This window comes from Aotus nancymaae, unplaced genomic scaffold (genome assembly GCF_030222135.1).
Source record: "Aotus nancymaae isolate 86718 unplaced genomic scaffold, 86718_ANA_hifiasm-v0.15.2.pri h1tg000008l, whole genome shotgun sequence".
NCBI lineage: Eukaryota > Metazoa > Chordata > Mammalia > Primates > Aotidae > Aotus > Aotus nancymaae.
The window spans coordinates 4,442,652-4,467,657 of record NW_026988419.1 but is presented as its reverse complement, the minus strand read 5'-3'; the positions used below and the strand labels follow the sequence as shown (position 1 = coordinate 4,467,657).

General features: G+C 38.9%; 1 protein-coding gene and 1 pseudogene across 24 annotated transcripts in view; one reads left to right on the top strand and one right to left on the bottom strand.

Moving 5' to 3' along the window:
• The window catches only part of TRIP12 (thyroid hormone receptor interactor 12), a 159,121-nt gene that overhangs the window by 106,229 nt on the left and 27,886 nt on the right, over nt 1-25,006 (bottom strand). For all 24 annotated transcript variants that reach the window (XM_021676899.2, XM_012434063.3, XM_021676897.2 and 21 more), the window contains exon 2: nt 13,874-14,020. In XM_021676899.2, coding sequence (XP_021532574.1) covers nt 13,874-13,971 — 98 coding nt within the window. In that variant the 5' untranslated portion in view covers nt 13,972-14,020. The remainder of the gene's footprint in view (nt 1-13,873; nt 14,021-25,006) is intronic.
• On the top strand, nt 7,344-8,099 carry LOC105704711 (cytoplasmic dynein 1 light intermediate chain 1-like; annotated as a pseudogene).

Here is a 25,006-nt window from a genome sequence, read left to right as displayed (position 1 = left end):
ACTGGGAAAGCTTTTTAAAAGTGGTTTGGAATATTAGAAGAATGAAAGCAAACCCTCAGTGAAGGATATGAGATAATAATCTATGGTAGCTGACAACTTCTTATGGGTTTCCAGTATGCTTATGATGCGACTTTGACTCAATTCAAAAAACAAGTCATACTGCAAAGAAAATTACTAATATAAAACATATAAGCTATTACTTTGTAGGCTCAAGAAAAAATTTAACACAAGTACTATTAAGATTCAAATGTTTCTAACTTCCAACTACAGAAAAGTAGCCTCTGCTTTTCCTTAGACCAAGACAACCATGCCAGTGTTGAACACAGCAGCATAAATCTTGTCTCCTGACCCCAAGGCCTGATGGGACAGGCTAGTTTCAGAATTACCAATGCAGCAGGCACACATGTCTCCACAGCTAAAACTCCAAGCTGCCTGATTACAGCAGCAAGATTTACTATTACTGTAAAGAGCAAGTTACAAATTACCCAGTCAAGTTACCTAGCCAATTCTAGTATAAATATATTTACTTACTTACTTATTTATTTATTTATTTATGAATGAATGAATGAGTGAGTGAGTGAGTGAGTGAGTGAGTGAGTGAGTGAGTGAATGAATGAGACAGGGTCTCTAGTCCAGGAGCGAGTGAGTGAATGAATGAATGAGACAGAGTCTCTAGTCCAGGCTGGAGTGCAGTGGCATAATCTTGACTCACTGCAGCCTCAACTTCCCAAGCTCAAGTGACCCTCCCACCTTACCCTCCCAAGTAGTTTGGACTACAGACACGTACCACCACACCTGGCTAATTTACTGTATTTTCAGTAGAGACAGGGTTTTGCCATTTTGCCCAGGCTGGTCTTGAACTCCTGGGATCAAACGGTCTGTCTGCTTTAGTTTCCCAAAGTACTGAGATTACAGGCATGAGACACCATGCCCAACTAATTCTAGTACAAACACACTTAAAAAGTGGCTGAAATTCAGTCATTTAGAAACATTAAACTATTTTCACATATCATGTCTCCTCATAACATTCTCCTCCTCCCAAACAAGCAGCAGTTTGAACTTGCTTCTGACTGAACAAAGGAGGGAATAAAAAAGAGACAGGAAAGAAGAAAATATTAAAGAATATAAAAGGAAGGCACTCACATTGGTTAAATAGAATAAAGAAAACACACGGGGCCAGTGGCTAAGTTTCACTAAGCAGGCTTTAGGGAAACAAACTATCATAGATATGCAAATAAGAATGCAAAGTAATGTATAAACATCCTGTCATAGATATATCTCAAGAATATTCTATTTTTCCTTTTTCCAGATGCAAGGTAGGATGGTACTTGTCCAACCACTTGGAAGCACGGACAGCCATGTGACTTGCTTCAGCCAAGGCAATGTGAATAGAAATGAATCACTGTTAGGGGGAAGTTTTGGAGAGCCACAGTGTAGTTTACCATATTCTCCTGCTTGGCAATACATCAAGGCATCTGAATATCTGAATGTGTAGACGAGGAGCAGAGCTTGCTGCTGATCCAAGACAAATGACTTTTTTAGTGGCTAGATTATAATTACTAATCTAGGAGATGTTTTTTCCTATAGCATAATCTAGCCCACTTTGCTACACAGCCGATTGTAACAATGCCCTATTTCAACCCTTCCTTACTCCAATCATGTTTTTATCATTTCCATAAAAAAGAAAGTCACATTACTGTGTCTAGAAATTCCAAGAAAACAAATATCCTTTTCTAACACACACTAATAATTGTTGAACACCTACTGCTTAGCAGCAAATTAACACGACACACAAAAATTTGAAATAAAACCCAAACTGTAAAAGGAATTAATGAGTCCACATGCCAAAGACAAATACAGGTGACATATACTACACCTGCTTTGCAACTGTTGCTTCAGCCTCAGAGCCCAGATCAATGAGGTCATCTCTAGAAATGTTTTTCATCTGACTCTAATAACCTGTATCCCGATTTCCTCTACTAGGCTGGGTTGCTTTTTGGGTTCTTTCCCTGATAGGAAAAGAAAAACCCTACCCTACCTTCATTTCTATAACTACTATAGAGCATGGTGCTTACTAACATGGTGTTTTCTACATGTGAATGAATACAATCTTATACTGATACTGTATTACCACAGAACTCTAAAATCCAAAAGAGGCATTATTAAACTAACACATGCATTATCTCCAGAATTGGAACAACAGTGGAATAATCAATCCTAGGAAAGGCTAAGCATCAACACAATTTTAAAGAACTACTAAGGAATTTAAACTTATCAGAACATTAATACCCGCATACTCTTTGCTCTTCTCCACCTGTCCATCTTCCTCTACAAGGCATGGACACAGCAGTTGGCAACTTCAGATTCACATCTTCCCATCTTTGTCAGTAGAAAGTAAAAAGCTAAAGCTTCCGACTTTTCTCATCTTGATCATGTGACCACACCAGGCTTATTGCTGTGCTCAGAAAGAGGGAGTACTGTAGATTCCCCTAGCTTTTGCAAAAGGTTAAGGAATAGCTAACAGGAGCCAGGCACAGCGGATTATGCCTGTAATCCCAGCACTTTGGGAGGCTGAGATGGGTGGATCACCTGAAGTCAGGAGTTCGAGACCAGCCTGGCCAACAGAGTGAAACCTTGTCTCTACTAAAAATACAAAAAATTAGCTGGATGTGGTGGCAGGCACCTGTAATCCCAGCTACTAGGGAGGCTGAGACAGGAGAATTGTTTGAACCCAGGAGGCAGAGGTTGCAGTGAGCCAAGATCGCACCTCTGCACTCCAGCCTAGGCAACAAGAGCCGTCAAAAGAAAAAAAAAAAAAAAAAAGGAAAAGCTAACAGGATCAGAGTAAAACTATATTAGAACGGAGTAACTACCAATCAAAATGCATGGAAAACCATTCCACAAGACTGCTATTTTAAGGAGAGGGGCTGTGCAGAACAAAAACCATGGTTTTATTATTTATTGCCACTTCCATGAAAATGGTGTAATGTTTTCAATAATTCAAAATGAAAGAGGACTTGATCTAGCTTAAGATGATGAGAGGCCTAAAACTTAAGTCTTAAGAAAAGGCACAGGGAGAGAAATAAACATGTGTACAAAGAGATAGTGAGATCTATCTGGACAGAAATGACATGGTAGGGAGAAGCAGTGACACAGTAGGGACAGATGAACAGAGAGAAAGCAGCCAGACAGACATTGAGTCTATAGTTCTTGGGGATCTCCAAAATATTACAATACTTTGGGATTTGCATAGGATTTCTAAGACTAGAAAAGAGCACAAACTACACTGAAATGGAAACTTTTGACTGGATCTTGAAAGACTGGCAGAAAAAAAAAAAGAAAGACGGGTAGAATTTCAGTAAGATAAGGTCTAGAATACAGAGGGCAAGCATTTTAAAAGGAAAATGGCATGATCAAAATTACTAAAGAAGGAAATTGCAAGATATTTTAAGTAAACAGTAATTATTTTATTAAGACTAGAGTAAAAACTACCAAGTTTTAGTCTCTGAAACCAGTAGATATGAATTAAGTTTGGCATTTTATCTTTTTTTTTTTGCAGTATTATACTTTCAAAAATCATGAAAAGGAAAGTTAAGTTGATTGGTACACTGACAGCTTCTGAGTGTGACTTCATTATTCTTGAGTGTGGCTTCATTATTTCACTAAAAACTTCCCAATCTGGCTAGGCGTGATAGCTCACACCTGTAATCCAAGCATTACAGGATCCTACCGCTGAGGCGGGAGGATCACTTGAGCTCAGCCTGGCCAATGTGGTGGAACCCTGTCTCTACTAAAAATACATTTGGCAGGTGTGGTGGTGCACACTTGTAGTCCCAGATACTTGGGAGGCTGAGGCAGGAGGATCACCTGAGTCCAAGAGAAGGAGGTTGCAGTGAGCCAAGATCACACCACTGCACTTCAGGCTGGGCAACAGAGCAAGACAGTGTCTCCCCTCCCCCAGAAAAAAGAAAGAAAGAAAACATCCTAATCCAAACACAAGTATGGTTTCCTCCTAATTTTCTTTACAACATTAGAAAATTTTAAAACATTAGTAATATGGTTTAGATGTTTGTCCTATCCAAATCTCACGCTGAATCGCTGGAGATGGGGCCTGATGGGAGGTGTCTGAATCACAGGGGTGGATGGATCCCTCATGAATGGCTTAATACCAATCCCCTTGGTGGTAAATGAATTCTTGCTCTGAGTTCACTTGAGATCTGGTTGTTTAAAAGTGTGTGTCTACCCCCCTCCCCACCCTCTGCTCCCACTCTAGCCATGTGATATGCTGGCTTTGCTTTCTGCCATGATTTTAAGCTCCCTGAGGCCTTCACCAGAAGAAGATGCCAGCACCACACTTTCTGTACAGCTGCAGAATCATGAAGCAATTAGACCTCTTTTCTTTATAAATTACCCAGTCTCAGGTATTCCTTTATAGCAATGTGGAAGCCTAATACAATTTGAAATTAGAAAATATAAAAACAAAGTATAAGGAAAATCAATAATCCTAGTATAATCAACATAAATTATATGCAAATGAAAGTATTCTTTTTTTTTTTTCATGCTCTCAGAACTTTATTAGGTGGGGATTGGGCAAGAGAGCAAATGAAAGTAGTCTTATAGAAGACAATTTTTTAGAGTAAATTAACCTAGCTTAAAGTAGTACTTGAACAAGTTCACAATGATAATGAGAATATTCAGGTGCTGCATCATTTACTATGGGAAAAACCTGAAACCAAACAATGATGAAAGAGGAGTGATTATATATAATTGATATATCCAAGTAACAGAAAATTACAGCTATTACAAATGATAATATAGTTTTATTGACAGATATGGACATATAAAAAAAATGCCTACATTAAGGCCAGGTGCATGACTCATGCCTGTAATGCCAGCACTTTGGCAGGCCAAGGCAGGGGGACTGCTTCAGGCCAGGAACACTGCTTCAGGCCAGGAGCTTGAGATCAGTCTGGGCAACACAGTGAGACCCCCATCTCTATTTTAAAAAAAGAAGAGTTATGGGCATGGTGGCTCACGCCTGTAATCCCAGCACTTTGGGAGGCCGAGGTGGGTGGATCACGAGGTCAAGAGATCGAGACCATCCTGGTCAACATAGTGAAACCCCGTTTCTACTAAAAACACAAAAAATTAGCTGGGCACGGGGGCGCATGCCTGTAATCCTAGCTACTCGGGAGGCTGAGGCAGGAGAATTGCCTGAACACAGGAGGCGGAGGTTGTGGTGAGCCGAGATCGCGCCATTGCACTCCAGCCTGGGTAACACGAGCGAAACTCCGTCTCAAAAATAAATAGATAAATAAAAAATAAAAAAAGAAGAGTCTGGGTGCAGTGGCTCATGCCTGTAATCCCAGCACTTTGGGAAGCCAAGAAAGATCACGTGAGCCCAGGAATTCAAGACCAGCCTGGCCAATATAGCGCAACCTTCTCTACTAAAAATACAAAAATTAGCCAGGTGTGGTGGTGGGCACCTGTAGTCCCAGCTATTCAGAAGGTTGAAGCAGGAGAATTGTTTGAACCTGGGAGGCAGAGGTTGCAGTGAGCCAAGATCCCACCACTGCACTCCAGCCTGGGCAACAGAGTGACACTGTCTCCAAAAAAAAAAAGAAAGATAAAATTACCTATGATACCAGTTAGTGAAGATAGCAAGTCACATTACAGTATGTAAAGTGATTCTATCCTTAAAAAGAAAGAAATGAACCAAAATACAAATACAAAGCTGTCAAAAATGTCCTCTTACTAAAAAATCTTCCTGTCTTTTAAGACTCTCTTAAAGTCTGCATCTTCTATAAACTCAAGTATCCCTATAAACTTACAGGACTTATAAGACTCAAGTCTACTTTTCTTATGAGTGTATGTCATTTATCTTCTAATGGGTAATTCCTGCCTTGCCAACTATTTTAAAATTCTTCAAGATTGACTTATACTTCTCCAAGTCAACTTTTAGGGAGCAGAACTGTAGTTTTTATACAACAAACTGATAAATATCAGCTAAACCAACTAAAAAGTGAGTTCTCCTGTACAGTGGGACAAAGGGAGACTAGTAACAAAAAAATAATAGAAGAGGAGAATGCATCAAAAAGTATTCTCAACCAGACTCATTCCTTAAATCTACTTTTTCAATGTAACCTCATTACTACAAAAACATCAATAAAACAAGAATAAGGGTTTTCTTCCTTATCAAATTAGCAGAAAAGTGCAAAATGGAGATAATGTGAGTAGAACAATGAGAAAAAGCACTCTTTTCCCTGATGATGATAATGTGAACAGGAAGTAAAACATTAATGCACAGCGAAATTAATCATAAAAAACTCCCTTGGACCAAGCAATTTCACTTCAGGGAACTTATCCTGAAGAGGTATCTGAAATGTGAACAACTGCAGCATAAACAAAAAGTTTTTCCCCTACACCTGCCAAACTATCCAAAAACTGAAAAAAGTAGCCATGGAAAATACTGTGTATTCATTCAGCGAATTATTTGGCCACCATTTGTAAATGATATGAAAAGATCATAATGGCATGGGCATGTTAATGTTAGGGTATTGAGAGAAAAGAGTAGGATACCACACTGTGTGCAAAGTGTTATCAAGTGTACAGATAAAAACGCTAACACACTTTTCTCTGAATGGTCATTTTCTTTTTGTACATTTCTGTATCCAAATCCTTTGAAATAGTTTTTTAAGTGAAAACACAAGTCTATTTCTATGTAATTAATGGGAGTTTAAAAAGATCTCTGCTCCAAAAATGTAAAAAATAATAATAAAAGGCCATATCCTATTATTTCTCACAATTGAGTTTTACTGAGTAATAAATAATTATTAAAACTTTGCAGGCAATTTTTTTGATGGGGTGAGAAGTAGCAACTGTACACAGGCATTTCCTCTTATCATTCAAAAATTTCAGACAGATTATAGTCAAATGTAAAAATGGACCCATAACAAAACAGAGGAAAGATTTATTCTTAGCATGGAGAAGGCAAAAGAAGAAAAATAGAGTTGGTAGACTTAATTATCTAATTTTTGAAAGTTGTATAAATTAAAATAAACTATAAAAAAGTAATAAAACCAGAAAAAAAATTGTCTATGTTACTGAATCAATACCTTTCACATAAAGGGCCCTAAGAATAAGTATCACACACTGAGGTCTGTTGGGGGAAATAGGGGAGGGACAGCGGGGGGTGGGGAGATGGGGAGACATAGCATGGGGAGAAATGCCAGATATAGGTGAAGGGGAGGAAGGCAGCAAATCACGCTGCCATGTGTGTACCTATGCAACAATCTTGCATGTTCTTCACATGTACCCCAGAACCTAAAATGCAATTTTAAAAAAAATACATCGTTCAGAAACTATATGGATTTCCCTATAAGATTCCTGCTGTTGTTGTGGAAAAGGATGCAGTATTTATTCCAGCAGGGTGGGATAATGATAAGAAAATAGGAATATTACATGAAAATTTTCAAACATTAAAAGCAGAAGATAATTTTGATGACATCATAACTAAACCACCTGTTTGAAAGTTTGTACATGAGAAAGAAATTATGGCAGAAGATGATCAAGTGTTTCTTATGAAGCTACAGTCCCTTTTAGCAAAGCAACCACCAACTGCAGCTGGAAGGCCTGTGGATACCTCACCAAGTGTCCCAGGAGGCTCCCCTCAAACACCAAATAGATATGTGTCATCCAATGTTGCCAGCGTGTCACCCATCCCTGCTGGGTCAAAAAAAATTGATCCAAACATGAAAGCTGGAGCTACAAGTGAAGGCATCCTGGCAAATTTCTTCAACAGTTTATTAAGTAAAAAGACTGGCTCTCCAGGAGGCCCTGGTGTGAGTGGTGGTAGCCCTGCAGGTGGGGCTGGAGGTGGAAGCAGTGGTTTACCACCATCCGCCAAAAAGTCAGGCCACGAGCCTGTCTTAGATGTTCATGCAGAACTAGACAGAATCACACGAAAACCAGTTACAGTTTCTCCCACAACATCTACATGTCCTACAGAAGGAGAAGCTTCTTGAAGATACCAAATAAAGCCATTTATTCAGTTTTCTGGGATAATGTAAACATGCCTCTGCCTTTTCCTTCAAAAATGGAATTAGAAAGCTATAGAGTGCTTCTTCAGATGGACTAAATGTATGTCTTGTGTGTGTGTGTGGTTGCCCATTTTTTAGAAGGAGCTATACAGAAGAAAAATTATTCTACATTATGTAGGATTGCTATTTGCATTGCCATTTTGCATAAGGAAGTAATTTTTGATTTTAAAAATCTCAAAACTTTCAGATCTGAAATACAACCATGTGATCGATCATATTCTAAAGGCTAGTAAAACATGTAAAAGAGTTTAGGAGAAGGGCAGAAAACATGCAGTTTGGGCATTTGACTGATTTGTAAGTCTAAGCTTATTTTAGTTATAACTATTAAAATCATTTTAAAAAATGTGTCAGTTTTGCTGACAGAAAAAAAATTGTCAGATTTTGCACACCAACATAAATGCACCACCACACACGGAAATGCTGAGAGAACTATCAGATAGCATTTGATACACTAGTCATTGTCTCAATCACTGATCTGTAAGTTGTCATCAAAATATGATTTAGAAATATTGGTCAAGGTGTTTCTTTAACTGAGAAGAAAAGAAAGCACACTGCCTAAATGTGTAAAAGAAAAATGCAGAGGTTATTAAAATGTAAAGAGGTAACAATCTTTGGATTTGTCTATACATATACATATATCTGGCTTTGCCTTAATATACCCCTTTTTTGTTTGTGACTTTGAACTGTAATCAGTTAATAAAGTATTTATTCTCTGCAAAAAAATAAATAAGTATCTCCAAAGTTAGACAAAAGACATTAACAAAAGCTCAGAAAATAAATAAAAATGGCCATAGAGCAAAATTTTCCACTCTACAGTAATAGAAGAAATGCTAACTTTAAGGGATTTTTTTCCCCCATAAACTTTTCTTTTTTAAAAGATTATGCTCTATTGACTAGGATTTGGCAAAATGAGCACTCTTACGAAATAGCAAAAGTATTAAATTGGCCCCAGATTTCTGAAAGACAATTTAGCAATCTGTTAAGTCTTCAAAATATTCATACCATTTTCAAGAGTTTGACTTGATAAAACCAGCTCGCATTCAAATACAATAGGCATAAGCAATATTATTTACAGCAAAAATCTGAGGAAAAAACCTAGAAGACCAAATTTGAATCATGGGCTTTTAAAGAAAATCACAGAGCCACTTTAAATTACCTCATGGAAGAACATTACAGAATTCTAAGAAAATACATCTAGTGATACCTTTATCCCTATTATTTGTATGCTGCAAGTATACATATATTGATCTCTGACCGTGGAATTTTGAAAAGAAAAAAAAAACTACACATATAGAAAAGACTATAAGAACATAGAATAGAAATATTAACCATGGTTATCTGAGTGGTAGGATTAAAATTATTTTCTTTAATTTTCCTGAAGCTTCCCAATTTTCTATTCTCAATATGCACTGTTTATATAACAAAATCAATGTTGAAGACACTACTACCACTAAAACAATCTTAAAGCTGCTATAAAATTAAATTCAATCCTATCACTGGCATTTGAGAAAAACAAGAAAAAGTACATGGTGTAATAAAAATGCTACTGCATTGCCAAGAGGGAGGTGGTAGCCTACAAACACCTGTGCTAGAACTGGAAAAGGCTAGGTAGTATCCCTGAGAGCAAGCCAACAGAAAAGCAGTGGAAGGGAGTGATTTCCTACAGAAGAAAAAGAGAACAGAAAAGAGAGGAACAGGTCAGCTACAATCCAAAAAATTAGAGAGGAAAGGGGAAAAGAAAAATAATAGAAGAGGAGTAAGATATCTAGTTCAACTATGGATAGTGATGAAGGATGTGTGAAAAGAAGAGCAGAGGGAAAATTAGGAGAGATTAAACATATCCTCAGACTCCACTTTCATTTATTGTAAGAATGAATTTAAACTATTTTAAAAAAGAAGCTATCTTGATTTGGGACAAAGGTACAAGTGGTCACTGGAAGGAAGTCACACAAAGAAGACAGCTCAATGCAGGTTTAGAAGAAAACAGAGTGGGTCAAAAATGAATTAATGCACAAATCCTAGGAGGTAAAACTGCTACTGAAATTCAAAACTAAATTTTATGCCGTCTTTGAACTCCCTCATCATATGGATCCAGTGGGCTGCAGTGAAATAGCCTGACTTTAGAGTCAAGAGGTCTGGAACCATGTCCTGACTACATACTAGCTATATAAAGTTGAGCAAGCTTCCACATTTACAAGAGAAAGTAAATATTTACTGCAGAGTTTCTGAGTTTCAACTGAAAAAATGCGTAATAATTTTTTAAACTTAAAACCTTCCATTAATGCTGTTGTGTAGCTCCTATTATTATCATTGGTTGAATCACTGTATCATTATGAATACCTTCATAGGGACAAGTCCACCATCTTCAGGAAACGAAGGCCACAATGACAACATTTTACTTAGGAAAGCTGAATGAGTCACATGAAGAGAATAAATATATAGTTGTAATTGTTCTCTGCCAATTAATCCCAATCCTCTCACTCCCAAAAATCCCTGGAAAGGTTCCGAGAGATTAGATATTTGATAGAATAGTACATTCTACACGGGTTTCAAAAGTCAATCTGGATCGGTGTGGTGGCTCACACCTATAATCCCAACACTTTGGGAGGCTGAGGTGGGTGGATCATCTGAGGTCAGGAACTCGAGACCAGCCTCACCAATACAGTGTGAGCTGATCGTGCCATTGCACTCCATCCTGGCGACAGAGCAAGATTCCATGATTAGCTTAAACTACATGAACTATAAGATTTGTCATTCTACAAATCTAATTGAGTTCCATCTCCATTACAACTTTTGAGTTACTTAAACCAACACATCTTAATCGTGGTATTAACCAATTCCATTTATGTTCCACTATTGATTGATTGATTGACAAGGTCTTGTACTGTCACCCAGGCTGGAATGCAGTGGCCGGCCTAGTCACAGTTCACTGAAACCTTGAACTCCTAGGCTCAAGCAGTCCTCCCAGATGAGCCTACGTAGCTAGAAATATCAGTGTGTTCCACCGTGCCAACCTAATTTATTTTTTGTAGAAAAATACATGTCTTCCAATGACATATGATGTGTATTGCAATGTCGCCCAGGATGGTCTCGAACTCCTGGCCACAAATGATCATCCTACCTCAGCCTTCTCAAGTACTGAGATTATCGGTGCCAGTCACAGTGCTTAGCCTTACTCATTTTTTAAAATACAGACAGGTTGGTGCAAAAGTAATTATGATTTTTGCCATTAAAAAAAATTGCAAAAACCATAATTACTTTTGCATCAACCTAAATACATACCTGGGCATACTGGTAGGCACCGATAGTCTCAACTGCTCACAATGCAGTGAGCTTTGATTGTATCACTGCACTTGAGCCAGGACAACAGAGTGAGACTCTGTCTCTAAAAATAAAATGAAAACATAATACAATTTAAAAACTTTTTTAGGCCAGGCACCGTGGCTCATGCCTGTAATCCCAGCACTTTGGGAGGCCAAGGCAGGTGGATCACAAGGTCAAGAGTTCAAAACCAATCTGGCCAAGATGGTAAAACCCCATCTCTACTAAAAATACAAAAATTAGCCAGGTATGGTGGCAGGTGCCTGCAATCCCAGCTTCTCGGGAGGCTGAGGCAGGAGAATCACTCGGCCCACAGCAACATCTGCCTCCCGGGTTCAAGCTATTCTCCTGCCTCAGCCTCCCGAGTAGCTGGGACTACAGGCACATGCCACTACACCAGCTACTTTTTTGTATTTTAGTAGAGACAGGGTTTCACCGTGTTGCCTAGGCTGTTCTCAAATTCCTGAGCTAAGGCAACCTGCCCGTTTTGGCCTCCCAAAGTGCTGGGATTACAGGTGTGAGCCACCACGGCCAGCCCAAGCAGTTTTTAAAAGAAAGAAGAAACGTCAAAAGTAACCAATGTCAACAGTACACATTATAAGTGTGGAATCATTATGTTTTTCTTTTTAGTTTTCTGTATATTCAAAATAATCTAAAATGAGTAACACTTTAATTGCAGGAAGAATAATGTTTTAAAATCAGCTGCATAAAGTTGAGTGTGGCGCCTCTGAAGAATTACCTGAATGTAAAAAACAAAAATTTTCAGAACAGAGCTCTATCTACACTAAGCATAAGTGCTAAGAGCTTAGCATGCTAAAATACTGACGTTTACCAGTAATCCTATGAAATAGATATCCCCACTATGTGGACTGAAAAGCTGAGGTTTCCCAAAACTCTTAACAAAAGACACACAGCTATTTAATGGCAGAGGCAGAAATAACACACAAAGGCTGGGCATGGTGGCTCAAACTTATAATCCCCAAAATCCCAGCACTTTGAAAGGCAGGCAGATTACTTAAGGTCAGGAGTTGGAGATCAGCCTAACCAACATGGTGAAACACCATCTCTACTAAAAATACAGAAATTAGCAGGGTGTGACGGTGCGAGCCTGTAATCACAGCTACTCGGGAGGCTGAGAGGCAGGAGAATCACTTGAACCTGGGAGGTGGAGGCTGCAGTAAGCTGAGATCATGTCATTGCACTCCACCCTGGGAGACAGAGACTCTGTCTTCCCCCAACAAAAAAAAAAGAAAAAAAAAATCACTACAAACCTGCCCTAGTCCAAAGTCCCAATGCTTAACTACTTAAATAGTCTGACATGAGCATGATGTGTTTTGATTTATTCTTTACATTTGACACTAAAAATTTTCTAAATAATTTACTAGATAATATGCACACATGGTTATGCCTCAAACTTATGTATGAGATAATCCTATTAGAATCTGGCAGCCGGGCAAGGTGACTCGCATGCCCATAATCCCAGCACTTTCGGAGGCAGGTGAATTGCTTGAGGTCAGGAGTTTGAGACCAGCCTGGCCAACATGGTGAAACCATGTTTCTACAAAAAATAAAAAAAAACATTAGCCAGGTGTGATGGTGCATGTCTCTAGTCCCAGCTACTTGGGAAGCTGAGATGGGAGATTTTTAAGCCTCAGAAGCAGAGATTACAGTGAGCTGAAATAGTGCCACTGCACTCCAGCCTGGATGACAGAGTGATAAGATCCCATGTCAAAAACAAAAACAAAAATATTTAGCTATTATCTATTACAAGCTAAACATAATCAACGTTAGTCCCAAAATTCTTGCCTTGCAAGAAGAGTTCTGAGTATTTTTTAGATGGAATGACAGTCCTTGGATAAATCAGACTTGTAGTATTACATTCAAGAAAATGCATCTGATCTAATTCTTCACACTACTTCATATGTAACTACTACAACTAAAAAGGAACGCCAGGCCACTAAAAATATAAGACAACTTGCTCACTAACAAAGTCAAAGTGCCTTGCTACTCTGTCAATATCTATGTTGCCAAAAAGCACGATGAGGACAAAAACTCAAAAGCTGAGTATCAAAACTCAAGTTCTTAAAATAAATGAGATTTCTTTTCAATAAGGTATCATTAAGTCAACACATAAGGAAAAGGACCACAAATGGTGAAAGATGTAACGTATGTTTAAGGAAGTGAAGAGAAAGGGCAAAGAAAACATGACACACCATATGCTAAATTAGGTGTCTGATCATGTCAATGACTATGGAACTACTTCTTTGAGTCTAGCATACCTGAGGAAAAATTTAGGAACTGCTTTGGATTCCAGTTTTCTTTTAAGAACTTGGTTCACAAATCAGGAATACCCATATGCAATGAACCATTCAAGTTTTGGACCTCACAATCAGGCTTAAAAATATTTTTTCTTTTATTCTCAATTCCTTTCCAAATTACCATGAAATACGTACCTTCCTCCTATTGAGTCGTCTTGTGGTTGGGCCCCAGCAGTGTTCCTCTGTGAACGTCGCAGTGACCCCCCTGGATTGTTATTAGGCCGGTTGGACATTGGCACCTCTCTCTTGAAGGGACATACCCTTTCTAGACACTACCATTCACTAAAAGAAAAAAAATAAACAAAATTTATCAGATGTACAAAATACAATATGGAAAAGAAATGAGGGGAACTGACAGCAATGAGGAAATTTTCTGCAAACTATCTGATTTTATAGCCTTCACCAATACTGCAATGTCTCACTGAACTGTGAAGTCTGATTAATTAATGTGTTACAAAATGTCAGGGATGTAACAAATTCAAGGAGTGTGGTCCAGAACTCAGCACATAAAATTAACTTAAGATTTTTCATGGAATAGCCAGAAAATTCTCAATTCAAAGAATACAGAGCACAGGCAGAAAGAAACATGTCTTTGTTTCCACATTCTAGTATTGTGCAGAAACGGGCACTACACCTAAAGTCAAAACATGATGGCTCTTGGGAGGCCGAGGCGGGTGGATCACGAGGTCAAGAGATCGAGACCATCCTGGTCAACATGGTGAAACCCCGTCTCTACTAATACAAAAAATTAGCTGGGCACGGTGGCGCGTGCCTGTAATCCCAGCTACTCAGGAGGCTGAGGCAGGGGAATTGCCTGAACCCAGGAGGCGGACATTGCAGTGAGCCGAGATCGCGCCATTGCGCTCCAGCCTGGGTATCAAGAGTGAAACTCCGTCTAAAAAAAAAAAAAAAAACATGATGGCTCAAGTCCTGTGCTAGAATAGGTGTTAAAGAAGTTTGCCTTTGTACAAATGACAGCCTCTAAGCCTAGAATTCCTTAGACTCAGAATTAACAACATATGTCATGTCTTCTTCACAGTACTGTTGTTAATAACAAATGAAAAAATAAATACAAACAAAATTGTGGCTGGGCACGGTGGCTCACGTCTGTAATCCCAGCACTTTGGGAGGCTGAGATGGGTGGATCACCTGAGGTCAGGAGGCTGGTGTTGACACCAGCCTGGCCAACATGGTGAAATCCTGTCTCTACTAAAAATACAAAAATTAGCTGGGTGTGGTGGCACACACTTGTAAACCCAGTAACTCAGGAGGCTGAGGCAGGAAAACTGCTTGAACCCGGGAGGCGGAGGTTGCAGTGAGCCCAGATCATGCCACTTTACTCCAGCCTGGGCAACAGTGAGACATCTGTCTCAAAACAAAGCATAACAAAACAAAATTATAAAACCGCAGTATCTTAATGAAAAGATGAGGCGAAAGCAGCTCAAACAGAGTAAACTAAGCAATGGTCCCAAATATTTAGAATTTTCAACAGCAGCTCTGCTGGCCACGACCCTGGACAAAATAATCTCTACATTTCATTTACTCTTTCTTAAAACCAGTACATTACCTACCTCAACAGTACAGTAGAGTACAGTACAGTACAGTACAGTACCTACCTCAACAGAGTTGTCAGCAACAAGAAACTATTTTTATAAGTGTGACAATTTAGCTCGAAACAGTTCATAATCAAATTGAACTTTCTATAAGAAATTTAATTACTGTACAGATAAAATGCCGACACTCAGAAAATTAGTTTAACTGATAAAACAAGCCAACATTACAATTATAGAATTACGACATGTACAAATAAAATCTTTCACTATTTTTTGTAAGCCTGCAGTCAAATTCAAAGTAGTGTTCTTTCTGTTACTTCTATTTACTGGTGAAGAGAATGAACATATGACATTATAGAAACTGGTGCCAAAGGGAATGCAAATTAACCATAATTAAGTCTATTACTGTACTGGATTTTGTTTTAGAGATTCCTTGTACTGTAATAAGTAAGGTTTCTTTTGAGTTATATTGTTGATACAAGTCAGTAGAGACTGTTTCTATCACACATGTCCAAATTAATTAATATAATAAACTTTAATTAGAAAGTTCAAATTACTAATTTAAAAAGTCAGTTTTAGAAAGAAAAAATACATTTAAACATTAAAAGAGAGGCAGGCAGACAGAGAAGAAAAGGTTAAACTTACTTGTACTGATATGAAAAGATGAAACTCTCATTTGTGTGTATGTATACAAAAAGACTTGTACATAAATTTCTGTATACTATCCACGTTAAAAATTCATGGAAATGCATGAAACAAACTTTGTTAATAATGACTGCCTTTGAGAAAGGATTGGGGGATCCGGAGTTTAGAATGAAATAAATCATTTTTGTTGTCACTGAGACTGACTGTTTACCAATTTAAAAGCAATTAGGCAGGTTGCTCTAGCATAACAGCTTTAAGCACAGAGCTCTTCAGTCAAACTGCCTCTGCCCAAGTTCAACTCCGGACTCTAACACTAACAAGCTGTATACAAGCTTGCATATATGTGTGTGTGTATATATACTCCTCTGTGCATCAGTCAATCAAATGAGGATAAAGAACTCACCTCACAAAGTAGTTGTAAAAATCAAATGAAAAAAATCCATGCACTGAGCACATATAGCAAGTGCTCAGTACATGTTAACTATTATTATTACTATAAACATTCATTCAAAAGAATAAAAATATTTGTGGTAAAATAAAATCTAATATATTGGGAGAATCTTCACCATAAAAATCATTGTCAATATGAATCTAAATTTCTGACAAAATATTTTCAAAAGTGAAATGTTTTTAATTAAGGATAAATATCTCAATCACCTGGGAAGCTTTATCAAAATATGAATGCCCGTCCCCTAACCTCAGACTCTCATTCTTTGGGCACAAAAGTTGGAGATATCATTTAAAAGAGGTTTCTGGGGTTTGTAGGGGGGAATAGGGGAGGGACAGCGCGGGGTGGGAAGTTGGGGAGAGACAGCATGGGGAGAAATGCCAGATATAGGTGACGGGGAGGAAGGCAGCACATCACACTGCCATGTGTGTACCTATGCAACAATCTTGCATGTTCTTCACATGTACCCCAAAACCTAAAATGCAATTTAAAAAAAAAAGCTTTCTCAGGTATACTGCAATATACAAGAACTTCAGCACATTAAAGAATGAAAAGCCAGTCTTTTTCAAAATTCATCTTAGAAATTTGTCTATTTCAAACACCATCTCAATGCCATTTCACCTGGACCCAAATAGCATGAATAGATACAAGAGAATAGGATGATACTGCTGTTCTCACTTTAAAAAGCAAAGAACGGTATTAGAAACAAGGTTGGTAGTTGTCACCTCCCCACATTCTGCTACTAAATGTTTATTGTATGTCATGAAGTATTAAGTCATTCAAATGAAACTAAGACAAGCTAGTAGTTTTGACCTAGAGTCACCTAGGTAATCTTAACAATACTACCCAATATCTTCAAAGCTGACTAACTAGCACCATTATCAGTCAATAGCCTATTTGTGGATAATTCTTGAGATGTAAGAAGAATAGCAAGTAAGAATAAAGTTATCAAATTACTACCTGCTGTTAAAGCATAAATTCATCTTTTAAAAAGAGGCCAGGCTTAGGCTGGGCACACTGGCTCACGTCTGTTAATCCCAGCACTTGGGAGGCCGAGGCAAGTGGATCACCTGAGATCAGGAGTTCAAGACCAGCCTGGCCAACATGGTGAAACCCCGTCAGTACTAAAAATATAAAAATCAGCCAGGCATGGTGGCGGGCACCTGTAATCCCAGCTACTCTGGAAGCCGAGGCAGGAGAATTGCTTGAGCCCAGGAGGCAGAGGGTGCAGTGAGCCCAGAACGCACCACTGCACTCCGGCCTGGGTGGCAGAGCAAGACTTCATCTCAAAACAACAAAAAAGAGGCCAGGCACTGTTAAACGCTAGAACTATTTCCTGAAAGTAAATAAAAGATTAACATATGATGGATACAGGATCTCTCCCTCTGTCAGGTATCAATAAAACCATTGAGCTGGAAGGGACCCTCAGAGATGATCAAGTTCAACCCCTTACACCTTACAAACAAATCAAATGAAGAAAGTTCCAAGATCTGTTGAGGAACCAGTCCTCTGAATCCTGGTACTGAGCAGTTCTACACCCTTCATAGATATCACCACCTTAACTTCAACAAAAGTTTAATGCCTCTTTGGCTGCAGCTAAGAAACCAGAGGCCAAAAGTTTTCTCTACACAATGAATTCCAGAATGTTTTCCTTATAGAATATTCTGTACTGACTTGACCAATTACTTATGCCTACCATATGTTATTACTTAATTTTTAAAATACAAGTGGGAATTACATTATTATACAGCTAGAAGTTATGTTTTCATAACCGGTATTGAGTATGAACTTGAAGATTCTGTCTTAACAGGCTAACTCATAGTGTGAAACTGGAATTATAAACCCAATTTACATCCCTAACAAATCCTGAAACATACTACTCTTTCCTAACCATGGGCATACTTTCATTTCTGTAAAACTAATCAAGATTTTTCACATAAAAACTTTTGATATTCAGTCCTAAGGCACTGAAACAAAATAGAGAATATGTATGACTTTAACAGGAAAAACAAAAAGACTAATGGATATCTTCAAGGTTGAAAACAAACTCATGACAACTTTCATCAAAGTTGAGTGTACAATCAACGTATTCATTGTTTAAGTTAAATGACCTCTGAATTTTATGTTAAGAAGTACTTAACTCTACATGCAAACTCCACATAGAAAAAAACTACCACCACCGGCCAGGCACAGAGGCTCACGCCTGTAATCCCTATACTTTGGCAGGCAGAAGCGGGCAGACCACCGAAGGTGAGGGGTTCAAGACCAGCTTGGCCAACATGGTGAAACTCATCTCTACTAAAAATACAAAAATTAGCTGGGGATGGTAGCACACACCTGTAATCCCAGCTACCTGGGAGGCTGAGGCAGGAGAATTGCTTGAACCGGGAGACGGAGGCTGTAGTGAGCCCAGATCGCACCACTGCACTCCAGCATGGATGACAGCAAGCCTCCATCTCAAACAAACAAAAAAATCTGTATATTGCTTTATATTTACATTTAAAAATTCATTCTTAAAATTTGTATCAAGAATATTCCTTTAAGGAAAACTTCAACTAAAAACATTTTGGAAATTAATTTTTCTTTTCTTTTTTTTTTTTTTGAGACAGAGTCTTGCTCTGTCACCCAGGTTAGGAGTGCAGTGGCGCAACTTCTGCCTCCCGGGCTCAAGCAATTCTCCTGCCTCGGCCTCTAGAGTAGCTGGGATTATAGGAGACCACCACTACACCTGGCAAATTTTTGTATTTTTAGTAGAGATGGGGTTTCACTATGTTGGCCAGGCTGGCCTTCAACTCAAAACCTCAAAGTGATCCACATGCCTTGGCCTCCCAAAGTGCTGGGATTACAGGTATGAGTGAGCCACTGTGTCCAGCCAGAAATTATTTACTTTCCTAATTTCTTAACATGATACACACACACACAAATAAAGTCTAAAAAAAAAAAACCATTTTTTTTAAATTCAATTATTCCTCTGGTACAGTACTGTTAGAATACCAGAAGAAATCAATTGTGAAACATAAAGCCAGGCATGGTGCTGGATGTCTGTAGTTGCTGCTACTAGGAGGCTAAAGCAAAAGAATCACTTGATCCTAGAAGTCTGAGGCCAGGCCAAGCAACACAGCAAGACCTTGTCTCTACAAAAAAGTCTAAAAATTGGCTGGGCGTGGTGGCTCACGCCTGTAATCCCAGCGCTTTGGGAGGCTGAAGCAGGCGGATCACGAGGTCAGGAGTTCGAGACCAGCCTGGCCAACACAGTGAAACCCTGTCTCTACTACAAATACAAAAACTAGCTGGGCATGGTGGTGCCCACCTGTAATCCCAAGCTACTCAGGAGGCTGAGGCAGGAGAATCGCTTAAACCCGGAGGTGGAGGTTGTGGTGAGCTGAGATCACACCATGTACTCCAGCCTGGGTGACAGGGCAAGACTCTGTCTCAAAAAAGTAACAATAAACATTTTAAAAAACTAAAAAATAAAGTCTAAAAATTAGCCAAGCATGGTGGTACACACATGTGGTCCCAGCAACTCAGAAGGTTGAGGTGAGAGGACTAGCCTAGGAGGACAAGGCTGTGGGAGGCCATGATTACACTACTGCACTCCAGTATGGGTAACACAGGGAGACAACAACAGGCTATATCAGAGAGCCCAGGTGTGTAGTGGGCTATACTATTTAGGTCTGTGTAAGTACATTCTACAATCTTAACACAAGGACCAAACTGCCTAACAATAAATTTCTCAGAACGTATCCCTATCTTTAAGCAAAGCAAAATCTGCACAGTAAGCTTTTAGAAGTGAATCTCATTTGTCCAGTATGTATCCCCTAATTTCTTATGCACTTATTTAGATTTGGTCCTCCAAAAAGGCTTGTTGGGCTTCAGATCATGAACCTGGAGGTAAATGACAGTAATAAACACAATTTGCAAAGTACTTTACTCATCTTGTAAAATTTAAATGTGACAAGGAGCCATATAAACCACTGCCCATTAGTCCCATTTTCCAAATAAAGAAATTGAAATGTTACAAGATTAGTACCCTGCATGAAACAAGTAATGGCAGGGAGACCTGCAGACTGCAAGCAGGAAGTGACATCTGGAGCTCCAGTTCTGAACGACATACACCAGATAAAGAAGGAAATGACTATGTCCCAGAACAAAGTGTGGTAAGGGACAGTATAAATTAAACCACTACAATAAAACGAAATAGAAATCACCTTTGTGTATAACAGAAGTCATTCTTGACTACCTAAAAATAGCAAAGACTTCAAATAAGCCTACCTTAAAATGGGAATGAATAATCTTTAAGCTTCCCCCAAAATCAAGGGATTGAGAGGTGCTAAGAAACAATGACAAGTAGGACAACCCCTCCTCACAAGGAGTTTACTCTCTGCATCTCCCACCTAGGTTCAAATTCTGCCTCTGCTACTTAGTAAGACCTATAAGAACTTATCTTCATCTCAGTTCACTTCCCCATTTAACTAGAGATAATATTATACTTTGTGATTTAAGTAATAGAGAACTGTATGTAAGGCTCTCAGAACCTTACCTGAACACGATAGCTGCCATCTAATGAGTGCTTATTAAGTACAACCTTAAAGAAAAACGGGGGAAATTATCAGATCCGTCATGTACCAGAAAGGAATTGAGGGGGAAAAAGAACAAAAACTTTCTTCAAAACCACTGGGACACTTTATTATCTTACTTTGATTTAGGAAAGAGGTAATACAAAACCAGCAATTTTTTTTTAAGAGATGGGGTTTCACCACATTGGCCAAAATGGTCTTGATTTCTTCACCTCGTGATCAGCCCACCTCAGCCTCCCAAAGAGCTGGGATTACAAGCGTGGGCCACTGCGCCTGGCCAAAATCAGCAGTTTTGTATGGTATATTCACAAGTCAAATGTCAAACTCTTAAGTAGCCATACATCAAACCTGAAATAGCTGTATCTAATATATAGAACAGCACAATGCAGTTTATTAGTTCACATATGAATTTAGGCAAACAGAGAAATTTACTGCCTTTTTTTCAAATTAATCAGAAAAGTTCTAGAGAGAAATTAGGAGAGTAAGGGCCACTGAGTGCGAGAGAAAGGGCTACATTAGGGTCTGTTAGGCACTGAATGCAATTTATGGGGATCAAAACCATTTGAATGTGATAATGGAATATTATACAACATGTAAAAATCTTTTTTTTTTTTTTTTTCCAGCTAGAGCCTTGCTGCGACACCCAGGCTGGAGTGCAATGGTGCAATCGCAGCTCACTGTAACTTCTGCCTCCCAGGTTCAAGCGATTCTCCTGCCTTACCTCAGCCTCCTGAGTAGCTGGGACTACAGGCGTGTGCCACCATGCCCAATTAATTTTTGTATTTTTAGTATAGATGGGGTTTCACCACATTGGCCAGGCTGTTCTCAAACTCCTGACTTCAAGTGATCCACCCACCTCAGCCTCCCAAAGTGCTGGGATTACAGGCATGAGCCACCATGCCCGGCCAAAATAATATTTTTATAATACTAGATAACAATATTCAATTGAAAAATTACAAGATTTAAATTGAATAGTAAAGAAAGAATGATTATGGGTTATAAGTAGTCTGTGCTTAGCATGTGCCAGGCAATGTGCTTTAAATTACTAAATTTTCACACCAACCTTACAAACCTGGTAGTGAAAATAACCTTCTTGGGCCAGGTGCAGTGGCTCATGCCTGTAATCTCAGCACTTTGAGAGGCCAAGGGGGGCGGATCACCTGAGGTTGGGAGTTGGGAGACCAGCCTGACCAAAATGGAGAAACTCCATCTCCACTAAAAATAAAAAATTAGTCAAAAAGTGGGCAAAGGATATGAACAGACACTTTTCAAAAGAAGACATTTATGTAGCCAACAAACATGAAAAAAAGGCTCATCATCACTGATCATTAGAGAAATGCAAATCAAAACCACACTGAGACACCACCTCACACCAGTTAGAATGGCGATTATTAAAAAATCAGGAGACAACAGATACTGGAGAGGATGTGGAGAAATAGAAACGCTTTTACACTATTGGTGGGAATGTAAATTAATTCAACAATTGTGGAAGACAGTGTAGCCATTCCTCAAGGATCTAGAAATAGAAAAACCATTTGACCTAGCAATCCCATTACTGGGTATATACCCAAAGGATTATAAATCATTCTATTATAAAGACACATCCACATGTACGTTTATTGTGGCACTGTTCACAACAGCAAAGACTTGGAACCAATCCAAATGCCCATCAATAATAGACTGGATAAAGAAAATGTGGCACATATATACCATGGAATACTATGCGGCCATAAAAAAGATGAGTTCATGTCCTTTGCAGGAAACTGGAAACCATGACTCTCAGCAAATGGACACCAGAACAGAAAACCAAACACCACATGTTCTCACTCATAAGTGGGTGTTGAACAATCAGAACACATGGACGCAGGGAGAGGAAGATCACACACTGGGGCCTGGGGAATGGGAGGCTAGGGGAGGAATAGCAGGGGTAGGAGGATTGGGGAGGGACAGCATTAGAAGAAATACCTAATGTAGATGACGAGGCAATGGATGCAGCAAACCACTACTATGGCACGTGTATACCAATGAAACAAACCTGCACGATCTGCGTGTGTACCCCAGAACTTAAAAGTATAATAAATAAATAAATAATACAAAATTAGCTGGGTGTGGTGGTATGCCTGTAATCCCAGCTACTCGGGAGGCTGAGCAGGAGAATTGCTTGAACCCGGGAGGCAGAAGTTGCAGTGAGCCAAGACCACACCACTGCAATCCAGCCTGGGCAACGAGAACGAAACTCTGTCTCCAAAAAGAACAAAACAAGAAAAGAAAAGAACCTTCTTAAAAAGAAACCATAGCACACAGTAAGTTAAAATAACTCCAAGGCTACAAAACTAATAAAGACAGACAAGTTTGACTGAACAAATAAAAACAATTATATATTTACTTTAAAAAAAAAGTCAAAATATTAGAAAGCCAAGACATCCTAAGCTTAAAGGATTATGGGGGCCAGGAATAAAATTCTGATCCTTTGGCACTAGGTAAATCAGCTTAGCTGGCCAATCCTTAAGTGAATAATTATCATAAAATATGCTAAATTGATTTGAGAAGCAAGATCAAACATACTAAACAAAGAAGAAAAAGGTGGCTAACTTTGCCTTCGCAGGTTGATGATGACCAGTCACTTCTGCTGATGTTCCTTAAAATGCTAGACCAGTGAAGAAAGACACAGAGGAATGAAAGAACAAATTAAAATGGAGCGATGTGGAGTAGTTTCCCAAGCCTGAAAATAAGCCTAAACTCTATCCTGAAGGACCAGAAACAAAAAAATTTGCATTTAAGGCCTACAGATAACAAACAGGCCCTCTCTTTAAACTAAAACCTAAGGAAAACAGAATAAAAAAAAAATCCAGTCAAGGAAAATCAAGAACTTACCAACAAGTATTGGGAAAATAAATCAGGATGCTAATGTTGACAGACACCAAGAAGAAGATGATAGGCAGAGTTCAAAAAACTCAACAATGCCCATCAGATTGAGAAAATGGTAAAAGCAGCCTGGGCAACATGGTAAAACCCCATCTCTACAAAAAATACAAAAATTAGCGAGGGCGTGGTAGTGCGCTCCTGTAGTCCCAGCTGCTCAGGAGGCTGAGGTGGGAGGATCGCTTGAGCCCAGGAGGCGGAGGTTGCAGTGAGCCAAGATTGTGCCACTGCTCTCCAGCCTGGGGGAGAGAGTGAGACTCTTCTTCCAAAAAAATAAAAGGAATGAAAACAGTGAGAGTTATTTCTAGAAATGGTGCGAAAGGAGAGGGTAAAATGTAAGATAAGTAGACAGTAAACACCAACTCTTTTCTGGAAATGCTGGACTATAGAGAGAAGAGACAATAGCCAGGAGGGAAGGGGAAGGCAGGGAGACAAAGACTGTGTTTGCATGGATGTATGTGATTTCCCTGTTTGTCGTTTTTTAAAAAATAAATCTTGAGCATACGTATTTAAGTTAAAAAAAAGAATTACTGAAAGAAAGGGTTGGGGATAATGTACAGTCTACTAACAGGATCCCACAGGGGAAAAAAATTAGAGCATAAACTTTGGATGAGAAGAGTACATCAATCTCTGAGGTATGAGAAGATGACAAGTCCAAATAAGGAAGTACATGCCTAACTTGCTGAATCTGTGATTAACAGGTATGAGGAAAAGCAAGGAGGAAAGGAGGTAACCCTTTACAGGGTCCAAAATAGACCAAAAGTCTATTTTGTAGAACACTGTAAGATGATCAATTTATCCTGAATAGCTATTGCCAAAGTATTTCTAAAATATAGAGCCACTCATTCCCTAATATAAATCCTGTCTTAGCTCAGATGGCTTGTATAATCCTTTAAAATACTAACTGCATTTACGTAATTGAGTATATTCTTCTTCAGGTCTCAAAGCACATAGGCTAGTCAACAACTTTTAGTCCACATGCCAAAAATGGTGCACAGGCCCAATTTAACACGTCTACAATCCTGCTGGCTACCACCACTAGCCAGTGAATGGGAATAGCAGGCCAGTTTATCAATAGCCTTTTTTGTACCTCCTGTTAAGAATTATCAGGCTAGATAGTCTC